At 40.5% G+C, this 18,905-nt stretch overlaps 1 protein-coding gene across 1 annotated transcript in view; it reads left to right on the forward strand.

The window, feature by feature from the left end:
• The window catches only part of ace2 (angiotensin I converting enzyme 2), a 131,103-nt gene that overhangs the window by 58,986 nt on the left and 53,212 nt on the right, over nucleotides 1–18,905 (forward strand). Inside the window, exons 6-8 of the mRNA XM_073046158.1 lie at nucleotides 550–658; nucleotides 8,545–8,642; nucleotides 11,053–11,225. Coding sequence (XP_072902259.1) covers nucleotides 550–658; nucleotides 8,545–8,642; nucleotides 11,053–11,225 — 380 coding nt within the window. The remainder of the gene's footprint in view (nucleotides 1–549; nucleotides 659–8,544; nucleotides 8,643–11,052; nucleotides 11,226–18,905) is intronic.

Raw genomic sequence — 18,905 nt, forward strand, 5'->3', positions numbered from 1 at the left:
AGTCCGTGCTGAACGCTTACTCTCACCTAGTCCCACCGACCTGCACTCAGCCCATAACCCTCCATTTCTTTCCTGTCCATATACCTATCCAATTTTTTTTTAAATGACAAAATCAAACCTGCCTCTACCACTTCTACTGGAAGTATAACTTCCATAACTTGTACTATAACATATATTACATAACTTGCTGAATCTTGAGCATGCCATAAGATTTCTTAATCAATAACTAGGCAATGATTTCTGTTGGATCGCACTAGGCTGAATGCTATGTTGCAATGCCTGAAGAGCATGATCAGCTGTAATGTACTAATGATCTCAAATATAATCTGAACTTTCTGTGAAAAGCACAATTTTTGTAGGCATCCGTATCAATAGCAATATTGTACTTATTTTCACCATTACAGGAGCCACGAAATCTGCTTTCTAAATTAATCATGGCTTAGAACAAAAATATTACTGTAATGCTGAGTGTTATATATTTAATAAGTGATTCATGTGATCGTTCATTAACATACTAATAACTACAAACTATTCCTCCAACGCCATTAGATAATGCCACTGTACAAGGAACTGCATGCGTATGTAAGAGCAAAGCTCAGCGATGTCTTCGGTTCACAACGTATCAGTCCAAAAGGATGCCTCCCTGCTCACTTATTAGGTAAGATCATCTTGTTGTCTAAAGAGCATGCAATTACATGAGAACAGCTTGACAAAACACTAATATTCAGATGTAGGTTCAAATGCTGTTGAGATCATTGCACCTGGTGTAGTACAGCACCATTTGTTAGTGAAATGTTCTTATTTAATGCTTGGAATTAAATCCAGGCATCAGATTATAAGTGAGCCACTGTTAACCTGAAACCTGGCACCAGGAAGCTCTGCAGAACGATTTCAATTTCCAAATAACGACTTACGACTACTTTCATTGAATTTGTTTTCTGTAAGAGGCCACCTACTGGCAATTTTATTAAGTTTAAACAGACAACCTTTGCCCGCTGTATCCATGGCGCAAGCAGAAATGAAGTATTCAATATCCATTAAAATGAAACCACATGGTTACCACATTCTTTTTATCTCAAATATTAACTGATCACTGTACAAAGCAGATTCCAAAGTCACATGTTTGGTAACAAAAGATCATAGGAAACAAATATATATAGCACTGGAATTATAAAACTATGATTTTTTAAGTAGACACTGGTAGAAGAGGAAGGCCCTAGTAAACCTGCAACTATTGGGATAATGCCCATACATTCTTCTAGGTGACACACAGTTTATCAATATCTTTTCATGCTGACCTTTCCCTAGATATTGAATATCATTGGGCTGTCATATTTCCCGAAGTACAATGGCTACTGATAGTTGAAATACATCAACCTATGATATTGTGTGAAAACTCACTATTCCACGTTCATGTAGATAACTTCCTTGGGGTTTTTCCCATCATCTCATTGCTGTTGCACACTGGCAAGAGCTTTTGGACTTCACTAGGCTTTGTACTTTTGACCAACTAACACTGCTGCTTCCCCTTTTGCTGAACTTTCTTGTGGCCCTTGAATATCCTATGTTTACAAATTCACAGACACCTTACTCAAAAGTCTAAGTTTGAATCCTTCTTCCTAGGTGTCCTCCACAGTGTTGAAAGTTTCTGATCAAAGTCTCTCCTAATTTTGTGATTTAACAATGTCATCCTCCTCCAACACCTCTTCACGTTTTAATCTCCTTTATCTGGTCTCACATTTACATAAATAGTTGTAAGCAGAGAACTACCTACAATAATTACTCCTCTCACGTTTCCTCTTTTACTTCTGATGTTCTCTGAGGATTCATGCATGGGCCTTGTCTATTTCTCATCAATGTAATGCCTTTCAGCAGTTATGAAACATTTTTGCCCAGTGAATTGCATCACGTGTCTACAACCTTTGTGCTATAATTGATGGGGAATTGAGCTGATCTGCCATCTTTATCTTTGCCATTATTGCCCATGTTCGCCCCTGTTGCATTAGTTATCCTTTATCTAAGGGAGGTTGAGCAATCTCAAGAGTTTAGAGGTCTAACCTCCATGACCTTTCCCCTCCAAGATACCTCGCTTTCCCAGCTCTAGTTTGTCAATCATTCCTAAATTTAATTGCTCCACTGTTAACAATTAGCACCTATAAACTATCAGGACCAAAGGAGCACAAGATATAGGAGCAGAAGTAGACCATTTGAGCCATCGAGGCTGCTCTGCCATCACATCATGTCTGTTTTATATCCCACTCAACCCCATTCTCCTATCCTCTACTAACCTTTGATGCCCTTACTAATCAAAAAACTATCAAACCTATCAAATTACATTAAATTACTTGGAACTTATAGCTGCCTGTGGCAATGAATTCCACAGATTCGCCACCATCTGATTAAAGAGATTTCTCCACATTTTTGTTCTAAAGGGACATCCTTCTATTGTGAAGCTGTGCCCTCTGGACCTAGAGTCCTCCACTATATGAAACATGCTCTCTATGTTCACTCTGTCTAGGCCTTTCAATATTCGTTAGGTTTCAGTGAGATTCCCCCCTCATTCTTCTAAACTCCAGCAAATACAGGCCCAAAGCCATCAAACACTTCTCACATGCAAACTCTTTCATTCCCTGGAGCATATTTGTGAATCTCCTCTGCATCCTCTCGAATGCCACCACATCCTTTCTTAGAAAAGGGGCCAAAAACTACTCACAATACTCCAAGTGTGGTCTAACCAATGCGTTAAAAGCCTCACCATTACATCCTTGATTTATATTCTAGTCCTCTCAAATTGAATGCAAACATTGCATTTGCCTTCCTTACTACTGATCTTTAGGGAATCCCAAGTCCCTTTGCACCTCTGGCTTTTGGATTTGCTCCATTTAGAAAATAGTCTACATCTTTATTCCTTCTATCAAAGTGCATGACCATATACTTACCTACACTGTAATCAAACTGCTACTTCTTTATCCACTCTCCTTATCTGTTTAAATCCTTCCTCCGCACTACCAGCCACTCCACCTATCTTTGTATCATCCATAAGCTTGGCCACATAGCCATCAATTCTATCATCCATTGACGTACAACACAAAAAGCAGTCCAATATCAAATTCTGTAGTAAAATGCTCCTGTGAAATGTCAACACAATTTGCAAATTAATGGTGCTGCAAAGAAAAAAAAGTTATTTTCAAAAACAGTTACTCTTTGAAATTTTTGATTGTAATTAGTACAAGAGTTCCAGCACCTCACACTTACCTTTGTAACATGCAATACCTCACATTCATTTAAAAAGCAATGATTTGACCATAAGACATAGGAGCAGAATTAGGCCATTCATTCCATTGAGTCTGTTCCATTTTATCATGCTTAATCCATTTCCCTCTAAACCCCATTCTCCTGCTTTCTCTACATAACCTTTCACATCCTGACTAATCAAGAGTTGATCAAAATCCACCTTAAATACACCAAATGACATGCCGTGTCCCGACACTGTATTCCATCTGCAGTTCTTCGCTCATTATTCTAATCTGTCTAAGTCTTTCTTCAGCTTCCCTGCTTCCTCAACACTACCTACTCCTCCAACTATCTTCATGTCATTTGGGCACCAACAAAGCATGTCCAAAAATGACTAACTCTAACCATACTTCTTTGGACTGTGGGAGGAAACCAGAGCACATCTATGCAGTCTCCTTATAGACAATGGCAGGAATCAAACCCCAATCAGTGATCACTGGCATTGTAAAGTTTTTGCACTGCTATGTTACTGTGCCCCAAAACCCTATTTGATCAACCTCCAATTTAAGTATACTCAATGACTTAAATGCTCCTCATACATTAACCCTTTCATTCCTGGAATTATTCTCATGAACCTCTCCAATGTCACAGCTTTTCTTATGAAATCCTTTTTACTGGGCGTGTCTAGAGTTGTGGCTCACAGCCACAGGACTCAGTGGTAAAAAACCACCTTTCTCAGACTCCATACATCTATGGTATATATGACTTGGGTCCTGTCAAACCCGTGAGATTGAGATGTATCGCCCTCCCGAACCCCAATTTGTGAAAATGCTGTGTAATTTACTGTCCCCATGCAATCGCCCATCAGCAAGAAATAACAGACCGTACACTGTATACAATTATTAAGAAAATATATTTATGAACATTAACTTAATCAAACAGTTATTAACGAAAAGAAATTTAAAAAACAAAAGGGCCCATCATAATTAAACAGTCAAATGTGCACAGGTTGGAGCTGAAATCTTCCAAAGTCATTGTGTCCGATGTACCAATTCATATTCACCAATCTGCTCTTGGGCTCCATCAGATCACACATTCCCATCTGATAGAATCCTAATGCCAGTTCTCTCGAACTTCTTCTCTCTCCATCTCCCACCAAAAAAGACATTAACCCACCTCAGTGTCTATTACAAAACCTCTCCCCTAGCATTCTCTAGAACCTTCTCCCAGTTCCCTCACCCTGATTGAATGGTACAACATTCCTAAGCATCCCCCAACTTTAACTGTCACCCAAACACTACCAGCAGAACACACAGTTTCTGTAGAAAACCATTAAATGAAATTAGCAACATTAGCAGTAAAATCTTTACCATGGTGTTACACTTAGATAAGGGGCTTAAAACTGCTCATAATACTCCAAGTGTGATCTGACCAATGCCTTATAGAGCCTCGGCATCACATCCTTGGTCTTACATTCCCATCCACTCAAAATGAATGCAAACATTGCATTTTCCTTCCTACCACAACTGAACCTACAAGTTAACCTTTAGGGAATTCTACACAAGGACTCCCAAGTCCTTTTGCACATCTAATTTTTTAAATTTTCTCAATTAGAAAATAGTCTATGCCTTTATACCTCACACTAATGTCCATGACCATACAGTTCCCTACACTATATTCCATCTGCCACTTCTTCTAATCTGTCCAGGTCCTGATGCAGACTCCCTGCTTCCTCAACGCTACCTGCACCTCCATCTATCTTTGTACTATCTGAAAACTTGGCCACAAAGCCAAGAATTCCATCATCCAAACAATTGACATATAACATGCAAAGAAGCAGTCACAATAACACCCCTTGCAAAAAACCATTAGTCACCAGCAGACAACCACAAAAGTCCCCTCTTTATTCACAGTATTTGCCTCCTGCCAGTCACCCAATCTTCAATCCATACTAGAATCTTTCCTGTAATACCATGTTAAGCAGCCTTATGTGTGGCACCTTATCAAAGGCCTTCTGAAAATCCAAATAATCAACTCCTTTTTCTATCTTGCCGGTTTTTTCCTCAAAGCAATCCAACAGATTTGACAGGTAAGATTTCCCCTTGAAGAAACCATGCTGACTTTGGCCTAATTTATTCTGTGCCTCCAAGTACCACAAAACCTCATCCTTAATGATGGACTCCAACATCTTCCCAACCAGTGAAGTCAGGCTAACTGGCCTGTAAATTTCTTTCTTCTGCCTCCCTTCTTAAAGAGTACAGTGACCTTTACAATTTTCCAGTGCTCTGGAACATGCCAGAATCTATTGATTTTTGAAAGGTCATCTCTCCACAATCTGGTCAGCCACCTCTTTCAGAATCTTGGGGTGTAATCCTTTCACTCTTTATATACCTGAAAAAAATGCTTCATATCCTCTTTGATATTATTAGTTATCTTCTTACCTTAGCTTCATCTTTTACCTTTTCTCTCCTTGTGGCTTTTTGTTGTGTTTTGTTGTTTTTTAAAAGCTTCCCAAACCTTTAACTTTGCAGTAATTTTTGCTGTATTATATGCCCTCTCTTTTGCTTTTATGGTGGCCTTGTCACCTACAGTTGCATCATCCTGCCTTTTAGATTACTTCTTCATCTTTGGGATGTATCTATCCTGCACCTTCCGAATTGTCCCCAGAGCATTGCTGCTCTGCCATCATCCCTGCTAGTGTCCCCTTCCAGTCAACTTTGGCCAGCTTGTCTCTCATGCCCCTGTAATTCCCTTTACTCCATTGTAATATCTATGACTTTATCTTCTCCCTTTCAATTTGCAAGGTGAAGTAGAGCATAGAACATAGAAATCTACAGCACATTACAGGTCCTTCAGCCCACAATGTTGTGCCAACCATGTAACCTACTCTAGAAACTGCCTAGAATTTCCCTACCGCATAGCCCTCTATTTTTCTAAGCTTCGTGTACCTATCTAAGACCCTATTACATCCATCTCTACCACCATCGCTGGCAATGCATTCCATGCACCCACCACTCTCTATGTGAAAAACTTACCTCTGACATCCCCCCTGTACCTACTTCCAAACACCTTAAAACAATGCCCCCTTGTGTTAGCAATTTCAGACCTGGGAAAAAACCTCTGACTATCCACATGATCAATATCTCTCATCATCTTATTCTATCATTTTATGATCATGGCCTCCTAGGGATTCATTTATCTTAAGCTCCCTAATTAAATGCAGTTCATTGCACAACACCCAGTCCAGAATATCTGATCCCCTAGTGCATATATGTCAAACTCAAGGCCCGCGGGCCGGATTTGGCCCGCGGTGGAATTATCTTTGGCCTGCAAGATAATATCTAATTACTATTAAAGCTGGCCCCAGTAATCGAAGCGCCTATGGCGTATGATATGGCTAATGCTGAGTTTATTCAGGTACCAGGTTTTCAGGGTTTTTAGTGTTTATTCGGCAGTCTTGCTCGGCAGTCTTCTTCATAAGAAACGGAATTTGTAAAGTGAAACACTTTGTAGTTATAGCAGAGACTGAGACACATGAGAGCAGGCTGAAAAAACGGAGGCAACGAAAGCTGCATTCGCACGCGTCCAACTGATCCGGCCCGCATGAAGCTGCATTTTGCTCAATCCGGCCCGTGACCTAAAATGAGTTTGTCACCCCTGCCCTAGTGGGTTCAACCATGAGCACATCTTGTATGCACACTAGAAATTCCCTCTCTTGGGATCAAGCACCAACCTTATTTTCCCAATCTACCTGCATATTGAAGTCCCCCATTATTATCGTAACATTGCCCTTTTGACATGCCTTTCCTATTTCCTGTTTCAATTTATAGCCCACACCCTGGCTACTGTTCATAGGCCTACATTAAATCCCATCAGGATCTTTTTATACTTGCAGTTTCTTAACTCTACCCACAAAGATTCTACATCTTTTCTCTTCCATCTGTTTCTAAGAATTTGATTTCATCTTTTACCAACAGAGCCAACCCTCCCCCTCTGCCTACTGCTTGTCATTTCAATACAATATGAATCCTTGGACATTAAGCTTCCAACTATGATCTTCTTTCAGCCATAATTCACTGACGCCCTCAATGTCATAGCTGCCCATCTCTAACTCTGATCATCTACTGCATACTACATGCATTCAAATATAACACCTCCAGTCCTGTAGTCGTCACCCAGTTCAATTTGTATCCCCATTACACTGAAACTCATCCCACTGACTACAATTTTGACCGATCACCTGCCTGTCCTTCCTGAAAATCTCAGTACACACTTCCTCTGTTTGTATACCATCTGCCCTATCCTCAGCCCTATCATTCCAGTTCCCATATCCCTGCCAAATTACTTTAAACTCTCCCCAATAGTTCCAGCAAAACTGTCCACAAGGATATTGGCTCCCCTTTTGTACAGATCATATCTTCCCCAGAAGAATGATCCAGAAATCTGAACCCTGCCCACTGTAACAATTCCTTGGAGATGCATTCATCTGCCAAATCATCCTCACTGGCACATGGCACAGGCAGCAATCCAGAGATTACTACCCTTACAGTTTTCTATCTAGCCCCCTATATTTTCTCTTCAGGACCTCCTCCCTTTTCCTACCCATGACATTGGTGCCAATATATACTAAGATTTCTGGTTGCTCACCCTCTCCCTTTAGGATGCCGTAAAACCAATCTGAAACATCACTGACCCGGGCACCAGGGAGGTAACATGCTACCCAGGTGTCTCTATTGCATCCACAGAATCTCAAGTCTACTCCTGAAACTATGGAATCTCCTATTCCTCCTCTCCCTTATGAGCCACAGTACAAGACTCAGTGCCAGAGACCCATTTGCTGCGGATTCCCCGGTAGGTCAATCACCTCAACAGTATCGTTAAGTGGAATACTTATTATTGAGGGGAATAGCCACAAGAGTACTCTGTACTGACAGTCCATTTTCTTTCCCTCTCCCAACAGTCTCCCAGGTACCTGCCTCTGTAACTTAGTGGTGACTACTTCCCTGTAGCTCCTGTCTATCATCTCCTCAGTTTCCCATATTAAGTATCTGTAGCTGACAATGAGATGTCTTGAGGTCATCAAAGAGGACACAAAAGGCAGGCTCTGTTTCTTTTTTAAATATGTGACCTTCTGAACCATAGATCTGAAATCTCAGAAATGAAATCTCAGTCAGGTTGAGTGAAGGCCTGGCATCAGTTAATAGGGAACTTTCTCAGTCTTGTCCTGTGGCTGTTTTTGGGTTTTGTACTTGGCCATTTGCTTCATGCCATCTTAATGGCAATCTAACCCAAATTCTATTTTATCTTCAGGTGACATGTGGGGAAGATTTTGGGGAAATCTATATAATTGGTCAATTCCATTTCCAGAACAGAAAGATATAGATGTGACATCTGCAATGGTAAATCAGGTAAGTTATTTACTGTCTTTGCTAAGCCCAAGTATCATTGGATTAAGCTAAACCATTCAGAAATAACATATCTTTGATATACTGCTGGTATGAATGGGTCAAGTTATTAGTTAAATCCTTTCTGTGTTTGGAATATTATTGGATTCATTTAATCCATTGCTATGAAATAATTCATAGCAATGTATCGGAGTCATTAATAGTTTTGTTCAACAGGTTCTTCTGAAACTAACATTGTTAATGGGTTTATTTATGCCCAATCAAATGCAACATATCCATTCTACACTGGGACTGTCACCTCGACACTCCCATTAACCATCTTGTTGGACCTTTTCTATCAGTTGGATGTAATTGCATTCTCTTAAATTCACCTTTCTTCCTACCTGGACATCTCCAGGGGACAGAATTCTTTTCATTTGTCTTCCTAGCCCTGGCTATCATTTCCAGATTTACTTAGCTTATAATTCCTTTGACAAGTACCAGTAAGAATATTCACATAATCAAGAATTCCCAATATGCCTTCCCTTGGCACCAAGATAGTTGCTAATTAGCAGAATATCTACCTTGTTGAAAAGTTGATGTACAAAAGTTGTATAGTTACTGAAACTATCACTGACAGAAGTGGTATCAAATGAGGATAAACCCATCAGATTATCTAGAGAATCATCATCAAGAGGTATATAAACCTCATCAAAATCCCCTGGACCAACAATATCCTCATCTTCTCTTCATCAAGAATACCTACAACACTAACACCCTGATTAGAAGCAGCTATCCACCTGATGATTAAACATCTTATTCTTAGCCAGCCCCTCAGGACTGAAATTGACTAACTTCCACTCTGCCATTGTGAGTTTTGAGTGACCAATGAGGCCAATATGGACACTGGCATAGGGAGAACATGCAAACTACACACAGACTTTACCAGCTACATCACTTTCACTTGAGCACAATAAAAAATTAGACAACATGGCACAGAATGCAAGGACCCAGTCAGACTCATTTGAAATATTGTATCAATACACATAGGTTGGAACAAAATTAACAAAACCTGTGGCATCATAGATAAATAGTGTTGTAAAGAAAGCTTCTGGCACATTGCCCTTCATAAATCAAAGTACTGAGTACAGGAAATGGGATGTTATGTTGAAGTTGTATAACATTAGTGAGGCCGAATTTGGAGTATTATGTGCAGTTCTGGTCACCTACCTACAAAAAAGATACCAATAAGATTTAAAAAGTACAGAAAAAATTTACAAGGATATTGCCAGGACTTGAGGACTGAGTATAGGAAAAGGTTGAATAGGTGAGGACTTTGTTCTCTGGAGTGTAAGAAAATGAGGGGAGATTTGATAGAGGTACACAAAATTATGAGGAGTATAGCTAGGGTAAATGGAAACAGGCTTTTTCACTGAGATTGGGTGAAATTATCATAGGTTAAGGGTGAAAGGTGAAATATTTAAGGGAATATGAGGGGAACTTCTTTCCTCAGAAGGTGGTGTGAGGTTGGAACAAGCAGCCAGAGTACATGATGGATGTGGATTTGATTTCAACATTTCTCAGAAGTTTATGTAAGTATGGAGGGCCATGGTCCAGGTACAGGTTGATGGGAGTAGGCAGAATAACAGTTGGACATGCACTATATACTGTGAGAGTAAGCGTTTGGCACGGACTAGAAGGGCCGAGATGGCCTGCTTGCATGCTGTAATTATTGTATGGTTATATGGGTCAAAGGGCTGTTCCTGTGCTGTAGTGCTCTATGACTCTACTGTGGAATATGTAAAACAAAAAGATTAGGTGAAATTAATGAATGTCCCCTACAGACTGAGTCAGAGAAATAGCAGAAAAATTAAACGTCGATCATCAGTGAAGATACAGACTGCTCAGTGTAGAGTAAATGAGGAATTCAAATGCATATGCATTATTGGACAGCTGGATTTTGAGAAAGTAATAGCACTTAAAGCAGACAAATCCAAGAGATCGGCTGACCTGCATGTGAGAATTATCAAGGAGTTGGAGATGGAAATAGCTGATGCTCTGGTTCATCTTCCTAAATTCCATAGATTCTTGAATATTTCCCACAGGTTAGCAAAATATAACTACACTTAATGAAAGAAGGGAGAGAGAATAGATAGGCAAATCAATTTATGTAGTGCATTTGGACTTACAAATCACCTTTAAAATGCCAGAGAAGAAGATATTAACCAAAATTTGAGCACATTGGATTCTGAGGAATAAATTCATTTAGACTATAAAATACAGCATGCCTGTCCTGTAATAGTTTACTGAAGTATTCAAGAACCATGTTATATCACTGTTCAGATTTCAACAATAATCACCCCAAAAACAACATAGCCAATGACTAGGAAATCAGACCAGCCATCTGACAATGCCTGATTCCTTTCACTTGCAGGCTTGGGATCCGAAAAGGATGTTTCAAGAGGCTGATGAATTCTTCCAGTCTTTGGGCCTCAGACCAATGAATAGCAACTTCTGGAAATACTCCATGATCGAGAAACCTACTGATGGACGTAAAGTTATCTGTCATCCAACAGCTTGGGATATGGGCAATGGAGAGGACTTCAGGTACAGCTTGTTCAGAACATGAAACAGTGGATCCTCCATGAACATATCTACAACATAGAGCAAAGAACAGTACAGAACAGGAAACAGACCTCCACTCTACAATGTCTGCACCCAAGTTAACTAAATCTCTTCTGACTGTACATGATCAATATCCCTCCATTCCCTGCATGTTCATGTGTCTTCTAAACACCTCCATGATACCTGCTTCTATCACCAAAGCCCACTTCAGGAACCTACCATTCTCCATAAGAACTTGTCCCAATCATTTCTAACATCCCCTCTCTCACCTTTGTACTTGAGATTTCTTAGACATCCAATGATTAATTTACGTTACATCAGACAGCAATACATTTAGAGAAAATAAAATCTTAATTTTCATATATATTGCAAATTTCCACTTTTGATTAGTGTTGTATTTGGTGCAAGTGTAGTTGATGAAAAAGTCAAATTTATTGAATTTGTTCACACCATGAACTTCTTTCCTTGCCATTGAATATCCATGGAATATCCCTGGAATCACCCTGAGCATTCTCCAGCCTGTCGGCCACATTACAAAATCAGAAATATTCTGAGGGCCTCAAGTGTTAAACAAAATTTTCCTCTGAGTTACACAATCAACCAAAGCTGGATCAAAGAAGGAGAGTTTAAGGAGTGTCTTAAAGGAGAAAAGATTGAAGGCATCAGAAGGTTTTAGGAAGGAATTCTGAGCTATTCATCAAATTCTTGGGCTGTCCACAATGGAGGAGCGATTAAATTCAGGAGTGACCAGCATTATATTTGTTCTTAATATAGAAAAACTAAGTGTGTGTTTATGGTAGAACTATAATGTCCTGGGTAAGATTTCTACTGCTATGCTGTGAGGTATTTTTATTTTAGAAGTTTTCTGAAAAGCAGAATGTCCTGATAGTCAGAGTGTTTTGGGTTCAGCTAAAGATAAGGAGCCATGTTGCCCAAGTTAGTTGTGTCAGCCAATCAGAACTGTCTGGGTACGTTTTGTGATGTCCTGCCCAGTGAGATGCGAGAGAAGATTCTAAAGTGCTGGGCGGAAAGAGATTTCAGAAGGCAGGAGTCCGGTTTGGGGAGTTTTTGGTGGAGGTGTGTAGAGAAGAGCACCAGGGAAGATGCACGGAGGGTCTCATCCAAAGGGGGATCCCTAATGCAAAGAACGCTTTGCAAGACAAAGAATTCCAAGAAGGGAAATTTTACCTGTGGTTGGTGATGAGAATTCATTGCAGTAAATAAAGTGATACACCCAGCTACTACAGAAATGAGTTCCAACGTTTATGTGCACATTTAGACTGGTTTAACTGTAATGGTCCCTTTTATCTTCCTTTTCTTTTACCTTTAACTGTTTGATAGATTTGAAAAACTGGTAAATATACTTCCTTTATAATTTTGTGCTGGTGTATGATCCAGCATTTGTTAGTGACTGATAATTGTGTGTGAGCAGTATTTACACAGCATTCGCTACTATCAATGTTCCTTAATCAGAACATCACATCTTTCCTGTTTGGTTAAACCCCCAATCATACTGACTGTAGATGTATGTTATTTATGAAAAGTGGTCTTCTAATCACTAACTCATGTGATTGTTAGCAGACTTAGTTAATGTGCCAAGTTTGTATACGAACCCTTGTGATAGGGTTACACTTATGGGGGCTCATCCGGGATGCGGATACCACATATCTTCGGTATTCACTAAGGTGAAGGATATTGAATTGTGTAAGGTAAGGGAAACAAGTAGAGAAGTTATGGAAACTATGACAATTAAAGAGGAGGTGCTTTTAAGGAATATATAAGTGGATAAATCTCTGGGTCCTGACAGGATTCCCCAGGACCCTGAGGGAGGTTAGTGTAGAAATAGCAAGGGCTCTGACAGAAATATTTCAAATGTCATTAGAAACGGGGATGGTGCCGGAGGATTGGTGTATTGCTCATGTGGTTCCATTGTTTAAAAAGGGTTCTAAGAGTAAACGTATCAATTATAGGCCTGTCAGTTTGACGTCAGTGATGGGTAAATTAATGGAAAGTATTCTTAGAGATGGTATATATAATTATCTGGATAGACAGGGTCTGATTAGGAACAGTCAACATGGATTTGTGCATGGAAGGTCATGTTTGACAAATCTTATTGAATTTTTTGAAGAGGTCACGAAGAAAGTTGACGAGGGTAAAGCAGTGGATGTTGTCTATATGGACTTCAGTAAGGCCTTTGACAAGGTTCCGCATGGAAGGTTAGCTAGGAAGGTTCAATCGTTAGGTATTAATATCGAAGTAGTAAAATGGATTCAACATTGGCTGGATGGGAGATGCCAGAGAGTAGTGGTGGATAACTGTTTGTCAGGTTGGAGGCCGGTGACTAGTGGTGTGCCTCAGGGATCTGTACTGGGTCCAATGTTGTTCGTCATATACATTAATGATCTGGATGATGGGGTGGTAAATTGGATTAGTAAGTATGCAGATGATACTAAGGTAGGTGGCGTTGTGGATAATGAAGTAGGTTTTCAAAGTTTGCAGAGCGATTTAGGCCAGTTAGAAGAGTGGGCTGAATGATGGCAGATGGAATTTAATGCTGATAAGTGTGAGGTGCTACATTTTGGTAGGAATAATCAAAATAGGACATACATGGTAAATGGTAGGGCACTGAAGAATGCAGTAGAACAGAGTGATCTAGGAATAATGGTGCATAGTTCCCTGAAGGTGGAATCTCATGTGGATAGGGTGGTGAAGAAAGCTTTTGGTATGTTGGCCTTTATAAATCAGAGCATTGAGTATAGGAGATGGGATGTAATGTTAAAATTGTACAAGACAGTGGTAAGGCCGAATTTGGAGTATTGTGTACAGTTCTGATCACCAAATTATAGGAAAGATGTCAACAAAATAGAGAGAGTACAGAGAAGATTTACTAGAATGTTACCTAGGTTTCAGCACCTAAGTTACAGGGAAAGATTAAACAAGTTAGGTGTTTATTCTTTGGAGCGTAGAAGGTTGAGGGGGGATGATAGAGATATTTAAAATTATGAGGGGAATAGATAGAGTTGACATGGATAGTCTTTTTCCATTGAGAGTAGGGGAGATTCAAACAAGAGGACATGAGTTGAGAGTTAGGGGGCAAAAGTTTAAGGGTAACATGAGGGGGAATTTCTTTACTCAGAGAGTGGTAGCTGTGTGGAATGAGCTTCCAGTAGGATTGGTAGAGGCAGGTTTGATATTGTCATTTAAAGCAAAATTGGATAGGTATATGGACAGGAAAGGAATGGAGAGTTATGGGCTGAGTGTGGGTCAGTGGGACTAGGCGAGAGTAAGCATTCAGCACGGACTAGAAGGGCCGGGATGGTCTGTTTCCATGTTATAATTGTTATATAGTTATATGGTTATATGGAATGCTGTTTAAGGATTGATTAAATGATTTATTTGTGTGTTTAAGCCAGTGTTTGTGGAAACTGAGGTGAATTGTAATTCTTTATGATAGATGCTGCGGAGATTAAGGTTTGGTGTGATTTGAAGAGCATATCCATAAGCAATGTTTATGTTCTGAGCTGGGTGGATATTTGAATTCCTGATGAACTGCTACTTAGAGTGTTGAGTTCTGTAAAAGTATTGGGGAAATTTATACTGACTGAATGGCGTTTTAACCAATCAGTGGGTAAGGATGTTGAGTACGTCCAGGCTACCAGAATCGTGACTGAAGATGCACTGCCAATAAGATATAGGCACCTGGAGAGGCGGGGTCATGGGCAGTCCATATTTTTAGAGAAGACAGGCTTTAAAGACAAGTTGTTCTCATTTTTCTAAAGTATGGGAAAGGAACAGTCTGGTGTGAAAGGTCAAATGGGTCTTTCAGCGGTTGATTTAAATTCTGAGCTGGTTTTGGCTATTACATTACTGGTTGATAAATGTCAAAGTGTACGCATTAGGGAGCCAAAGTTATTATAGGCTCAAAGTGTTCTCTGAGCCAAACCCAACCCAATGGCAATGAAGAATACAAGGCTTGGGCAGAGCAGCCATCTCAGTTACTGGATGAGTGGCAGCACTCAGATAACATGAAAAGAACAGCGACTGGTAGAAAGTTTGAAAGGTCAGGCTGCTGAGGTGGTGAGGTCCTTAAAGGCAGAAACCTGTTTGTCACATCTTTGAACTACTGTACATGCAAGTGTTAGAAAACATTTTTGGCAAATGGACAGCCCAGATGAGCTGATGATGAAGTTCAAGCACACATTCCAGGAGAAAGGGGAGAAAGTTTCTGCCTACATTCAGGCTAAAGAAACAGCTGCATTGCTTGTGCCAAAAAGGGGCCATTAAAATGGCTGAGATAGATCGATTTAGGATGGATCAATTGTGTAAGGTGTAAGGTGTAAGGTGTAATACCTGGGTTTCAGCACTTAAGTTACAGAGAAAGGTTGAACAAGTTAAGTCTCTATTCATTGGAGCGTAAAAGGTTGAGGGGAGATTTGATCGAGGTATTTAAAATTTTGAGAGGGATAGATTGAGTTGACGTGAATAGGCTGTTTCCATTGAGAGTAGGGGAGATTCAAACGAGAGGAATGATTTGAGAGTTAGGGGGCAAAAGTTTAAGGGAAACACGAGAGGGTATTTCTTTACTCAGAGGGTGATAGTTGTGTGGAATGAGCTTCCTGTAGAAGTAGTAGAGGCCAGTTCAGTTGTGTCATTTAAGGTAAAATTGGATAGGTATATGGACAGAAAAGGAGTGGAGGGTTATGGGCTGAGTGCGGGTAGGTGGGACTAGGTGAGATTAAGAGTTCGGCACGGACTAGGAGGGCCGAGATGGCCTGTTTCCGTGCTGTGATTTTTATATGATTATATATGATCAAGTTGTGAAGGGCGTGCTGTCACATGGCGTGATCAAATGACTCACAGGAAGTAACTGAGCTGCTCAGGGAAGTAAGAGAGGAGAAAAATATAACGGAGGAGTGGGAGGCCTCCACCAGTCAGACATCTCCGCTCTACCAGTAACCTGATAGAGGTGTACAAGATGATGAGAGGCATTGATCACGTGGATAGTCAGAGGCTTTTTCCCAGGGCTGAAATGGTTGCCACAAGAGGACACAGGTTTAAGGTGCTGGGGAGTAGGTACAGAGAAGATGTCAAGTGTAAGTTTTTACTCAGAGAGTGGTGAGTGCATGGAATGGGCTGTCGGCAACGGTGGTGGAGGCAGATACAATAGGGTTTTTTAAGAGGCTTTTAGATAGGTACATGGAGCTTAGTAAAATAGAGGGCTATAGGTAAGCCTAGTAATTTCTAAGGTAGGGACGTGTTCGGCACAACTTTGTGAGCTGAAGGGCCTGTATTGTGCTGTAGGTTTTCTATGTTTCTATGTTTCTTCATGAGGCTCTTCATTACCTTGACTGAACTCTCTGCTAGGCCTTCGGATTTTGGGTGATGTGGGCTTGAAGTTTTATGTCAAAAGTCCCCAATTATTGGCAAAGGGCTCAATCCACAGCTGGAAAATTGTGGACCGTTGTCTAATACCACTTCACATGGAACTCCATGCCTCGCAAACACAGTTTTCAGGAAGGTGATGATATCATTGCAGTGTAGCAACCTCTGGGTAATTAGAAAAATAGTCTGTTACAACAATATGACTCTTCCTATTACAATCAATCAGATCCAGTCCAACTTTGAACTATGGCCTGTCCGGTACAGGGTTTGGTGTAAGTGGTTCTGCTTGTTGCTTTGATCTGCAGGTAAGGCACATTTCACACAAAGCAGTGATCTGGCAAATTTCTTGGTTCTTCCTTGGCCAGTATATCTCTTCCTGAGCTCTACTTTTACATTTTTCCTCACCAAGCTGCCTTTCATGTATCTTCTAGAACAATTCCTTGTGCAGCGACTCTGGAATCACAAAGCTGTTCCTTTTGAAGACCATACCCTTCTCTACTGACAGACCAGCTCTGCATGCCCAATAATCCTGAATACACATACTTACCTACTGGCCATCCTTTCCATATTGTATCTTTGAGTAATTTCATTGTCTCATCTGATCCTGCTGCTTTCCTAATCTGCTCTGTTCTCTCAGGAGATACTGGAAGGGAGGTGACAATAATGTCAACATAGGCATTAACCTCTGGGTCACTCTTTTCTTTCTTGTTGACTGCTTGAGACAGCATATGAACAGCAAGCATATATTTTCCCAGCGTGTAGATCCTCTTAACATTATATTTCTGCAGCCTTATCAACGTGCGCTGTATCCTCATGGGACAGTCATTCAGTGGTTTGGACATAATTGAGGCCAATGCTAAATGGTCGGCCTCCACTTCACAAGCTTGTCCGTAGATGTACCAATGAACCTTTTGCATGTATATGTAAGAGCAAGAAGCTCTTTCTCTATTTGTGCATAGTTGTCTTCCACACTTGTTAAAGCCCCGATGCATCAACCACAGTTTGCCATGTGTCATCATGCTGCTGCAGTAATACAGCTCCAAGGCCATCCGGGACACATCAGCCGAGATCCTGGTATGCATTTTCACCATAAAAATCCAGCATGGGCTCTTCAGTTATGACTCCTTTCAGCATCTGGAAACACTTGTGAGACCAAATCCATTCATTACGCTGCTCAAGGAGTTACCTAAGTGGTGCTGACACAATTCACATTTAAGGGATGAACTTAGCCAGGTAAGTCACCATCCCCAAGGAACACCTCACTTCCTCTTTGTTCTGGGGCTTCTCCATGTTTTCAATGGCTGCCATCTTGCTTAGGACAGGCTTCACTCCCTCTTCAGATGTAACATCTCCGATGAAAGTCAGTGTCTTAACACCAAACTCATATTTCTCTTTATTTAATTTCAAATTAACATTCTGTGTCATGTCAAGCACTTGTCTCAGTTGTGTATGGTCTCAGCACCAGGTATGCCCTCAAAAACCATGCAGATAATTTTATTGTTGACTTCAGATGCAGACAGAATCCCATATGGTGGCCAAAAAAAAGTGATATCTGCCCTGTGATGTTAAGAATACACAGTCTCTAACTTGCCTCATCAAGCTTCATCTGCCAAAACCCAGATGATGCATTGAGCTTGCTAAATCACTTGGCACCTGAAAACCAGGACGTGATCTCCTCCTGTGTTGGAAAATTTAAATGCACTCTCACCTGATGGCTTTATTGAGATCTCTTGGGACTAGACATATCCACAATGCTCCATTTTTCTTTTGCACAACGACCAGTGAGCTCACCCAATCTATTGGTTCTTCAATCTTCTGAATGGCATTCATCTGTCCTATGCATGCTAGTTCTTGTTTGAGTTTGTTTCTAAGCAGAAACTGAACTTTCCTGTATGCATGGATGACAGGAGCAATAGTCTCATCTACTGAATTTTGTGTACAGCAGGCAATCATCCAAGCCCCTCAAAGACATCTGAATACTTTTTAATGTGGTCATCTTTGGTCCGTGAAGCCACTATGAAAACTCCTTTCACCAGGTTGAGCTTTTCACATGCGGGCAGACCTAATATTTGTTATACTCTGTTTTCTACAATCAGTAGCTGTGACTTTAGGTACTGCCCCTTGTGCTTGATGGTCACTATAGAGCACAAGACATGTCCTGTCCAGTATAGCCAATCACTTTTATCTTCACTGTATAAATTTTGCTCTTTAATGTGAAAGCCTTGTGATCATCCATTGATAACAGATTCACCTGGGTTCTGGTGCCAAGATCGAATGGAA

Source organism: Hemitrygon akajei, chromosome 5 (assembly GCF_048418815.1).
Source record: "Hemitrygon akajei chromosome 5, sHemAka1.3, whole genome shotgun sequence".
NCBI classification, from domain to species: Eukaryota; Metazoa; Chordata; class Chondrichthyes; order Myliobatiformes; family Dasyatidae; genus Hemitrygon; species Hemitrygon akajei.